This window comes from Eurytemora carolleeae, unplaced genomic scaffold, assembly GCF_000591075.1.
Source record: "Eurytemora carolleeae unplaced genomic scaffold, Eaff_2.0 scaffold1795, whole genome shotgun sequence".
NCBI lineage: Eukaryota > Metazoa > Arthropoda > Copepoda > Calanoida > Temoridae > Eurytemora > Eurytemora carolleeae.
The window spans coordinates 38,016-49,511 of NW_019397785.1; the positions used below are offsets into that span (position 1 = coordinate 38,016).

The 11,496-nt window shown below is 32.3% G+C and overlaps 1 protein-coding gene across 1 annotated transcript; it reads right to left on the bottom strand.

Moving 5' to 3' along the window:
• Nucleotides 1-2,837: 2,837 nt before the first annotated feature.
• LOC111715895 (zinc finger protein 468) lies at nt 2,838-9,777 on the bottom strand. The gene is made up of 5 exons (XM_023491293.1): nt 8,373-9,777; nt 7,701-7,836; nt 5,355-5,402; nt 3,969-4,052; nt 2,838-2,854 (listed from the first exon to the last, which is right to left on the bottom strand). Exon 1 carries the CDS (start codon nt 9,598-9,600, stop codon nt 8,887-8,889), a length of 714 nt encoding a protein of 237 aa, XP_023347061.1. The 5' UTR covers nt 9,601-9,777; the 3' UTR covers nt 2,838-2,854; nt 3,969-4,052; nt 5,355-5,402; nt 7,701-7,836; nt 8,373-8,886.
• Nucleotides 9,778-11,496: the final 1,719 nt, after the last annotated feature.

Consider the following 11,496-nt stretch of genomic DNA (forward strand, 5'->3'; position numbering starts at 1 on the left):
TTAATAGCGAGTAGCGACCTCTGGAGGGTGGGTGAATAGCGACCGCTAGAGGGTAAACTAAGAAATCGCGCTAAAAGTTCACACCCCTATACGGCCCTGTACATAGATTCACAACAAGATTAGATTTGAAATTGAACATATATTAGAAATCCGCAAAGCATCTGTGATAAATGCTCAAATCGTGCACATTGAAGATTTTATCTAGATTGAAACACTGTTAATGAATAAAATATTTCTAAAGATTGTTGTTTTCACTGATTTTAACAGCCTCATCCGGGCACTTTCCTAAAACTTTGAACCCAACATGAATACGTTTTCAGCTACTCTATATCAATACAGGTTAACCCAGAAAGAAGACGACCTATAACTCGAAAATTTGACGAACTTTAGAGCTTTTTAGCAGCATGAATACACTTACAACGTGGAAACAAATACTTGGTACTTTTAACTTCTTTGTATTAATATAAACGCCAACCACTCCATGTAACTCAAGCCACTTTTAAAATTTATTACCTATGTAGAAGGGGTTTACAATTTAATATAATTATGTATTCAATTCATACAGTTAAACTCATTAATATGAATACATCGGAAGAATTTATATAATGTCGCCTTGAATTTGAATTTGAAGCTGTCAGCTGTATTTTCCCAAGCTGTCAAAGTTTACTAAAACATAATCACAGTTTCTGTGTGAGTGTCAAAGTTTTTATCGGGAATGAAAGTTTCCTGAATGTATTTTTGTAAAGAAAAATAAATAGCCCTGAAATACAAAATAATAGATAGAATTGGGCGCTACATTTCATACAACTCTCAGCGGCCTATACTGATGAACATTGATAAAGACGACATTTTAAACATTCTTCTGATGTATTCATATTAATGAGTTTCACTGTACAAAACAATTAGTGTTAAACAACGAGTTCTAGGATAACATGGGACTTTAAATAGTCTATGATCAATGTGGAATTTCAAAAATGCAGTCTGCCTATAAAATTGATTGAAAACACACGAGTCAGATTCCCAAAAATCGGCTAAATTTTCAGAAATTTAATAACGAGTATTTAATTCTACTCACTGAAAACCCCAGGTTCATTTGATTTTAGGCAACTACACAGCTGTGTTAACTTTACGGTATACAATTGCAGCTATTGACGGTGTAAAATTTGTGATCGTAATTTGTAATAGACGATTTTTATGTCTTCATTCTCTTAATTCCCATGTTTATTGAAACACCTTGATCATAAATCAATTAATAAAACATTAACCACAAATGGAAGAAAAAAGAGCTGTTCGGAAGAACCATTAAAAAGAAAATGTAAAACCTCAAAGATCTTTTCCATAAAATTGAGCTTTTACTAATTTGGCAACATGTTTAAATAATATTGTCTTTTTTTTTAACCAAAAACTCTGTCAACAAAGACGACATTTCATCCGTTCTTCGCTCAAGCTTTGTAGGTTTCAGGATACCACTTCTTCATAACTGCAACATAATATTATATTTTATCTGCTTCCCTTAAATTACGCGGGGGTTTCTAAACATTGTACTGACATTTAAATTTAAGCCTGCATATGCTGTAAAATGTACATTTCATAAATTTCTGCTTATTTATCAATTGTTGACAACGTGACCCTCCAATCTCCATGCAAAGATGGTAATGTCCGATTAACAAATGGTACCTTAGAAACCTTTATCTGATTTTGTCATTTTTCTTGATTGAAAAGTGATTAAATCAGATAGTTCCTATGTTTTCCTTCTGTAAAAATGCGCAAGTAATTTTTGAAAAGAAATCACACTTGAAAATAATTAGTTCTCAAATTATCAACATTGATATCTAATTTATATACAGGGTTACCCAAAAAGGATGAGACTTTTCACTTTAGAGACGATTGTTCGGAATTTGTTTAGTCTGTTTTCTTGCATTTCGGCTTTCTTGCAGGCTAAAACTGACATATTTCTGTGCTTGATCATTTAGAAACCCATTAAAATACTCAATTAAATGCAGAAACCAAATATCAAGCTTCAAATCGTCATATTTTTAGAGTGTTGGGTCGTCTTTACAGTCTCATCCTTTGTGGGTAACCCTGTATCTTAATCTGGCAAAGATGTTAAGGGTACTGCTGTGAATCGGACATTGCCATCAAAGCATGAAGGATCCCTTAAAGTAAATGTTTGACCTGCAAAGTAAAGGTTCTTGTAAGCAAAAAAGCTTGCACCGAGAACCATAGCTAAACACACAGCCAGGACAGCCCCCATTAAACTAGAATAAAACAGTCAGATTTTTGGCTTTTCCAAATCTGATTATTATTATTATTACTATACCGTGGCTTAAATATCTAAAATATATTTTCTTATTATTGTTATTGAAACTATACTGTAGGTTAAATAGCTTTATAGAGAAGGCATCATACAAATATCCCAATTTGGTCTTTTATTGGGGTACCCTAATATATACTGGTCGATTGATTTGTTTGCTAGTTTACAATGAAAAATCCGGCCCAAATTTTGTGTGGGGCCTCGCATCATCACAGGACCCAAGGGAAGGTTTATGGAGAAATTAAAAAATTTCCTTAATAAAATTTATTTCTAAAATTAACGAAAAAAATTCGTTAAATCCTAGAAATTATAGTTTTTAAAGTTTGACCATCTAGAAGATATAATGCTGCATATTGCGCAACAAAGTTAAAATCTAAACGCCCTGAAAGCCTAGTATAGTTCTTTCAACATTTATTTTATTTAAAATATTTTCTGTTGTAAGTTTGAAATACGTTAGGTCCATCTTTACCTTCCATCTATAATTGTATCCATACACTTTCCTCTTCTTCTCTTTTTCTTTTTGCCATCCTTATCCTCTTCCTGATTTCAGCCAAAATAAACAGATTAATTATAAAAAAAACAATTTTTTTTAAATCATTAAATTATTGTTAACTCTAATTTATTGATGAACATAACTTGGCGAATTCTTTCGATTATTTGAAGTGACATAGCATTTTGCATGGGAATCACGTGGATTTAACGGTTCTGTCAATATTTCAGAAAACTGTGACTTTCGATCACAATTTGACCCCTTTTACATAATTTTATAGCTTTTTATCTTAAATAGTTTTTTGTTGGCATATCCAGGTAGAGCTTATGAACAGTCTGTGTATATCTAGTATGTGGTTTAGTTTTGATTGCTTACACTTTCACTCAATAAAACAAGAAAAATGTCAAAATAAACTTGTCGGTCGTCATTGTTCACCTTGCAGAGGCATTACAGACACATCAATGAGCCTTTACCGTAAGCATGTATAATTATTTTATGACTTTTAAAATCCGGGTTTACAAGGCTAATTCTTAAAGTGACTGTAAAGGAAAAATGAAAGGGGGTATAGGCTGAAAGCTAATCACTTCAGCTCTTGATTGCGAATTAATGAAAGTTATATTTGATGTTCCTGTCTCGAGAAAATTATATGAAAAGGTGTCAAATTCGTACAAAAATTCATATATATACAATTTTGTATAGAAATAGTAGGTTTAAACAGATCATATTCAGCAAATAAATCAATCTGAAAGCAAAGATATCCCAGAGAGAACCTAATTGTAACTTGGGTTTTCACCAATTATTATTTTATAATTTTTATTTTTATTTTTGATAGATATAATTGATAATATTATTTATAAAGTCTGTATTACGTCACCAGAACTCCCACCAATGGTAGTGCAGTATAGTGGTCACGTGTCTCTGTCTGTATCACGTGACTAGTATACTGCACTCTTTAGAGGCGTAACTTGAAACTTTAAAGCTACAGTTCAAATACTATATTGTTCAAGATCTTCGTTACATATCAGGTTTCCCATAAAAATAAGACTTCAGTAACGACCAAAACTATAAAAAGGGACGTTTTATTTAACACTGCACTTCATGGTATTTCATGGATAACAGCCTTCAAAAAAAAATTAAGTTTTACTAAAAAGATTAAAATGTCACCTGAACAATTTCTCGCATCACGTTTAACCGTTGACGGAGATGTCCCACAGTTTCATCTCCACCATTCCCACCATCAACATTGTACTAAACATTACATGCATTTATTAAAGAGACTGTTTAGGGTACTATTGTAAAAAAGGTCATTGTCATCTTTGCATGGGAAGTCACATGAAATTACAGTTACAGTCCCTTTGAAATAAAAACGTTATAAAGCTGCAATAAACAAGTCAAAACAAAGGCTTTACAATTACATGTTTCTTATATTTATTTTCTTATTTCACACCATACAATGATTCAGCCAGATTTTAAATGCAGGGTGTTTTTCAGTAAACATGGAAGTTTAATGACAACTTTTTTGTCCTTAGTTTTGGAAGGATGCTCATGAAAATTTATACTGAACAAGATAATACTTGCAGAAAGGTCTGGGAAAAGAAATTAAAGGAATAACTTTAACAGAAAAAAGTGATTAAGCATGTAACATGTGTCTCCGGTTGTACAGGGTGTGTCTGAAAAAACCTCAATATCTCACCAGGACGGAGTGATATGATTTTTCGGAAACTTGTTTCCAATCACCCTCATGTATGAGAACCAGAAACAAGTTGAATTTGCTCCGCAATACCAAGTTAAACCTTTTTGCTCTTAAGGAACACTGTGAATCCCTTTTAATTTAAAACACGGGCTTCCATGTTCATACAGGGTGTTCCATGAAACTTGACGGAAGCAAAACGACTTGGAAGGTCGTCTTAGATCTTTGAAATTATTTGCGGCATTCGTTCGTCAATCGATACTATTACATTATGATTCTAGAAACAATATTAACAAAAATCTCCTGGTTCTGGAATTTTCAAAATATGGTCTGAACCGGAGATATTAAGAATTTAACGTTCAGATTTCCAATTATTAAATAAAACCCAAACTGTCGAAATCTGAACGAAATTCTTTATATTTCCGGTAATATTGACAGCGCGACAAAGACAGAAAATGGCAGAACTACGGTTTTTTGTGTGACAAGCATCTCTACAATTCTACTGTAAAAAAAATAGGTTTCTAAGACGACCTTCAAGTTGTCTTGCTACTGTCATGGGACACCCTCCCACAGATATTAGGATAGGAAATTATTGACTCTTTTTATATCACTTCCGCCCTTTTCTAAAATTGAAAAATTTTGCAGACCGTCTCAAAATCCCCATGTTTATTGGGGACCCGAAAATGTCCAGCAAATATTGCCGAAACCTTTCTCTATAAATAAAAAAACTTTTAATTTGATCAAAGAAGATATTTTGTTATCAAATAAAAGATTTTTAATTGAAAATCCCGCTCTATCCCTTGTGCGTGTGTGGAATTTTTTTTCAGGGGGAGGGTGGAGTTGGCTTACTGTTTATTTACCTCGGAGTATTCCATTTTAATTAGAACAGATTTTCAGGATTCAGTTTTCTGAAAGAAAACAAATGTTAAAGAGATTATTTTAACTACTGCACTACTGCACTACTGCACTACGTAAATACAAAGCTATGTAACTACAAAACTACGAAACTAAGTTACAGCATAACTACGTAACAACTAAACTATGTCACTACCAAAGTACCAAACTAACTACCAAACTACAAAGCTACCAAAGCTACCATACTACCAAACTACCATACTTCTATACATATATATACTACTATACTACTATACTTATAAACTACTAAACTACTACTACCAAACTACTAAACTTCTATACTTCTAGATACTACTATATTACTATACTAATATACTACTATACTACTATACTACTATACTTATAAACTACTAAACTACTATACTACTAGATACTACTATATTACTATACTAATATACTACTATACTACTATACTACTATACTACTATACTACTATAATTGTAGAAAATATCATAGCAATCCACATATTTGTTAACCTGAGCATGCCTAGATAAACATGAGCCAAGTAACATGATTAAAGATTAACTACGTTTATATCTATCCATGTTATTTTACTGCATACTACTATACTATTATACTTACTACTAAAACTACTAAACTACTAAACTACTAAACTACCAAACTACTAAGCTACTAAACTACTAAACTACTAAGCTACTAAACTACCAAACTACTGAACTACCAAACTACTGAACTACTGAACTTCTGAACTACTGAACTACTGAACTACTTAACTACTAAACGACCAAACTACTGAACTATTGAACTATTCATTTAACTACTAAATTGCACAACTGAATAACTGAGCTACGAAATGAATTGTTGAGTTAAATCAAGAGAAAGTACAGAGCTCCATGATGTTGTTAAATTACTGAGCCTTTAAGGAAGAAAGGAAAAATATTAACAAATGTTTCGTTTCAAAGTCCCCCATCTCCGTAATGAATTATCTAAATCAAACACACTAAGGTACAGAGCGTCCCAAACAATATTGGATTATCTCCAAGCTTTAACTTTAAATACGCATATAATACTCGAAAAACCAAGTATTTTCTGCAAGAAAATACTTATACATTTTTACAAATGATTCATTATTTCTTTTTAAATTTTCAAATTAGTCCCTAAAACCTCAATTTAACCCTGTAGTTCAAATGTACAATATAAATGTATACTGTCACTGTTTAGACTAGAAATTTGAATGTACAGAAATTATCCTAAAATTTTCTTACATTGCTCATGCTCAATTTTATTGATTCCCGGATTTTCTTGAAATTATTTAGGATATTTATTTCTAGAATAAATCTTTAAATCTAAATAAACATAATTTTGAAATAAACTTTTTTATTTCTTCAGTGTCAAAAAATTTGTTATTTCTAATGTTAATTAAAGTGTATTAAACAATTGTGCAAACACATTTCATAAATTAACTATAATCGCTATAATTTTGGCTCTACGTGTGTTATTTAGTTTGTCGAGTTAAATTTTCTCTGTGTCTCAAAGAATCTCGCCTAAGCTTTAGCAAATCTTAGCTTTCTCAATAAATAAAAAATTTAAGCTTAAAATCTTTATAAAGCACTGCGAACCCAAATAATAGTGTTATTTATAGAAATGTAGGCTAAAATAACTTTTCCTTAAATTCGAGAAAGATGATATTTAAGCGTAAATTAATTATTAGTCTAATTTAAATCAACCAGTTAAATGTAAACAATATTGAAAGTCTCGAGCTACTGCAGTTCTAGGTTTAGCGGAATAGAACTAAATCAAATAACATTCCGATCTCACCAAACCTCNTTCTCCTCCTAACCTTCCTGTTAAAGTTTAAGAAAAAAGAATTTACTAAATAGTTTCTGGGAGGAATAAAAAACAAATTTCAGTCTAAGATTCCTTCCAGAAAATACAGTACACTTTTATGTAAACAATAGCTGTGGGATTCCTCGTACATTTTCCTTAAATATTGCCAAGTGGTAAAAGAAAACGGTCAATAATTGTTTTCTTAATTTTCTCTTTGATATAATGTGTGAATATATTATTTCCTTTCTTTCTGAATACCAATGTAGGTAGTATGGAAACAAACCTCCACTATTTTCTGATTTCTAAAAATTATTCTTTCACTTTTTACAGGGCAAAAGTTTTGTGTTGGATCTTCTGCTTAACTCGGTAGATTCAGGCTTCAATATTCCCGGATTTAATCCCGACATCTTTAAAGTATGTCCAATGGATATCGAGTTAAGCCACCGAATTTCCAACACAAATTCCCAGGTATGGTTTTAGATAATTTTTTTACAATTGCTAACCTTCAGTCTGGGCCGTTTCTCGAGTTTAATCTAGTTGATTTTGTGCCGAAAATGAGGAGAGATTATCCTCCAGTGTTTGTACTCGGACTGGAGTAGATCGTATAAAACTGATCATGTCCCTGCAGGTATCAACCTTCTGTAAACCAAAAGTAGATTTAATTCAATATGAAAAATTGATATATTTGACTTTAGTCTGGGTGGGTGGAGATGTAATTCCAGATATAATTCCAGATGTAATTCCAGATGTAATTCCAGATGTAATTCCAGATGTAATTCCAGATGTAATTCCAGATGTAATTCCAGATGTAATTACAGATGTAATTCCAGATGTAATTCCAGATGTAATTCCAGATGTAATTCCAGATGTAATTCCAGATGTAATTCCAGATGGAATTCCAGATGGAATTCCAGATGGAATTCCAGATGGAATTCCAGATGGAATTCCAGATGGAATNTCAATTTCTCGAGACAGGAAATTCCAGATGGAATTCCAGATGGAATTCCAGATGGAACTAGATGGAACTAGATGGAACTAGATGGAACTAGATGGAACTAGATGGAACTAGATGGAACTAGATGGAACTAGATGGAACTAGATAGAACTAGATAGAACTAGAATCATATGACCATGTAATATAAAAAGAACATAGAAGACGAAGAATAGTAACTTACCCTTAGAATTAAAGAAATGCTTAATATTACTGCTACGATCATTCTACCATAACATCTGAAAAAAATGCAAGAAAAAATAAAGATATGAATTAACAAATGAGTCTAATCAACTCAATCAATAAAAAAACTTTGTATAACTTTAAAGTCAAAAAGAGCGTCGTGTAAAGTACAAAATTAATAACAAGCAATGTATATTGTTTTACATTTCAAGCAATTATTCCTGAAATAGTCGTCAGCTTCTAGATTGAAAACATTTTAAATTAAGACTCATCTTATACATGATTCAGGTTTCCAGTGGGAACTTATAACATAGTTTTTGTTTGAGAATTTCCACCAAAAATTTGGTTCGCCCCCCAATTTCTGCATTTTTTGCATTTTCTTGATTATCAGATTATCAGAATCTCACGTATAAGTTCCAAAAACACAGATGGCAGAAGTATTTAACAACATGATAAATCTATTCCTCAATTTTACAGGTGTTCAAATTATTGTCCAGGACCTCCAATCTCCAAAATCAGGGGTTTTCTTTTCTCAATATATGAATTCTCATGTGATTTTTAAGATGATGAATCTGAATAAACCCTTTAGCACACACATCACACTTGAATAGGGTTTCTCCAGAATGGATTCTCATGTGTCTTATTAAAGTGCTTTCTATAGAAAACATTTTCTCACATACTGAACACTTGTAGGGTTTTTCACCAGAATGTGTTCTTAAATGTGCAGTTAAATGAGGACTCCGATTAAACCTTTTCTCACAAATATTACATTTAAATGGCTTTTCTCCAGTGTGAGTTCTCATGTGTAAAGTTAAACTGCTTTTTGCAGAAACCACTCTATCACAAATATCACATTTGAAACCTCCAGTATGGGTTCCCATATGTATAGTTTTATTGCCTTTTTGGGAAAACCTTTTATCACAAATATCACATTTGAAGGGGGTTTCTCCCTTGTGAGTTTTTATGTGCAGAGTTAAATTAAGGTTATGGCTAAACCTCTTATCACACACAGGACACTTCAATGGTTTTTCTCCAGTATGCGTTCTCATGTGTCGAGTTAAACTGGATTTTCCAGGAAATCTTTTATCACAAAAATCACATTGAAACGGTTTCTCACCAGTATGTGATCTCATGTGAACTATAAATGCGGAATTGTATTCATTCTGTTTTCCACAAACAAGACAAGAATGATCCCTAACATAACCTTGTTTAATAGAACTTCTGTTCATTATGTTTGGCAGGAGATCTAACAATGCAGGAACAAGGTTGTATTCAATTTAGAAGAACTTCCATGTTCAGCGAAGTCATACCGATATACTGCTATAAAGAATATTTGAAACTTCATGAAGAGATTTTGTGTCTCCATTCTACTTCAGCCAACCTAAAAAATCAGACCAGATAAATTTTGGAAAAAAATTGTTAAACATTTTCAATACCAATCTTTTCTTGATCAGTTCTGGAACCTAAATGCCTTGCGGAACATTTCCTAAAGCTTGTTAAGAATGACAACAATTTAAAGCATGAAATACCTAGATCTGTGGAGATTCAGTGGGTGGGGCCTGCAATAGATTTATTTGTAGCGTCTGCATACGTAAAATGTGTTCCGCTCTGAAATTCCCAAAGTTTTCAATGGTTTTCAACTCTTAACAGATTTCTGGGACTGTGAGGGCAATTTCAAGTGACTCACCACGGAAGGATAGCAATACCCAATTCACAACGGTACCATTGAAACCTTTATCTGATCAAAAATGTGGAAGATATTGTCTTAGTTATAAGTTTAAATGTGTTGAATTCTGATAATTCTTCTTTGTTTTTCTGTCATAGAAATGCTCAAGTCACTTAAGGGAAACCACAATTAAGAATAATTATCTTTCAAAATTTCAAACAATAATTTCTATCAGACAAAGCTTTTCAGAATACCATTGTGAATTTAGCATTGTCAACTTTGCGTAAAGGGTCGTTTGCGCTTTCAATCCCTTTAAGAAAGGTTCCATAAGACCTTTAAAGGGACGTAAAGGAAAAATGAAATTAATATAAAACTGTGTCAAATTTATACGAAATTTCATTTATATGCAGTTTTGTATAAAAGTTGTAGTATTACACAGATCATATTCAACAAATACGCAACCAATTTGAAAACGACGATATCCCACAGGAACCTGAGAATCTTAAGTTTGCTCCTATTATAATATTTTTTTTTTACTTTTGCATTTCTAATATTTATTGATAATATCATTATGTAAAGTCTGTATTACGTCACCAGAACTTCAGCCAATGGCAGGAAAATTAAATGAAAAGAGAGAAAGGAGAAAAATTAGAGAATGGAGAGAATGGGGAGAATGGAAAGATTTGAAAGAATGGAGAGAAAGGAGATAATGGATAAAATGGAGAGAACATAGAGATTGGAGAGAATCATGAGAATGGACAGAATGGACAGAATGGATGCAGAAAACGCCTACTCCATAACAATTTCAAGAAACGTATCTATCCAGGTACAACTCAGTTTCTCTTGACTATCAATATCAACACATGGCTACAATCCTGTGAAATATCAACACCACTTCCACTGGGCGCAATCTTGTTAGCTATCGGTGTCGATATGAATATTAGCTATAAATCAAGCTCTAAATGCCACACAGGGACACAACTGTAGCTATAAAACCAGCTATTAATCGATCTTTACCAAATACCGAGGTATGATATCAGCCGGTATGTTTCAATGAGGACGCAATTACTCTACACTGTAATCAAAGCAGAGTTTCTATATAAACTAATGTATTTGAGGTTTTTGTGTTACAAGTTAAAGTTAATAGATGAATTACAATGCCTACGGTGTAGAGATGTCAACGATAGTGTAACGTAACGTAAAATAAGTGTAAACGAGTTTTTTTGTAACATGCTATTAGTGAAAATTCAAATCTTATAAATGTTTCTTGGACATCTTGTTTGATGAACCCCATTAAAACTCTGGAAAAGGAAGACGACATTAAGAACTTTTACATATGCATTTTCTGTTATAAAGCAAATGATTTACTAATTGTAAAAAAATCAACTTTAGTGGAACGGGTCTGTAAACAAACACAATTGCTGGGTTTCATATTTATTTGACTAATTGAAATCATAAC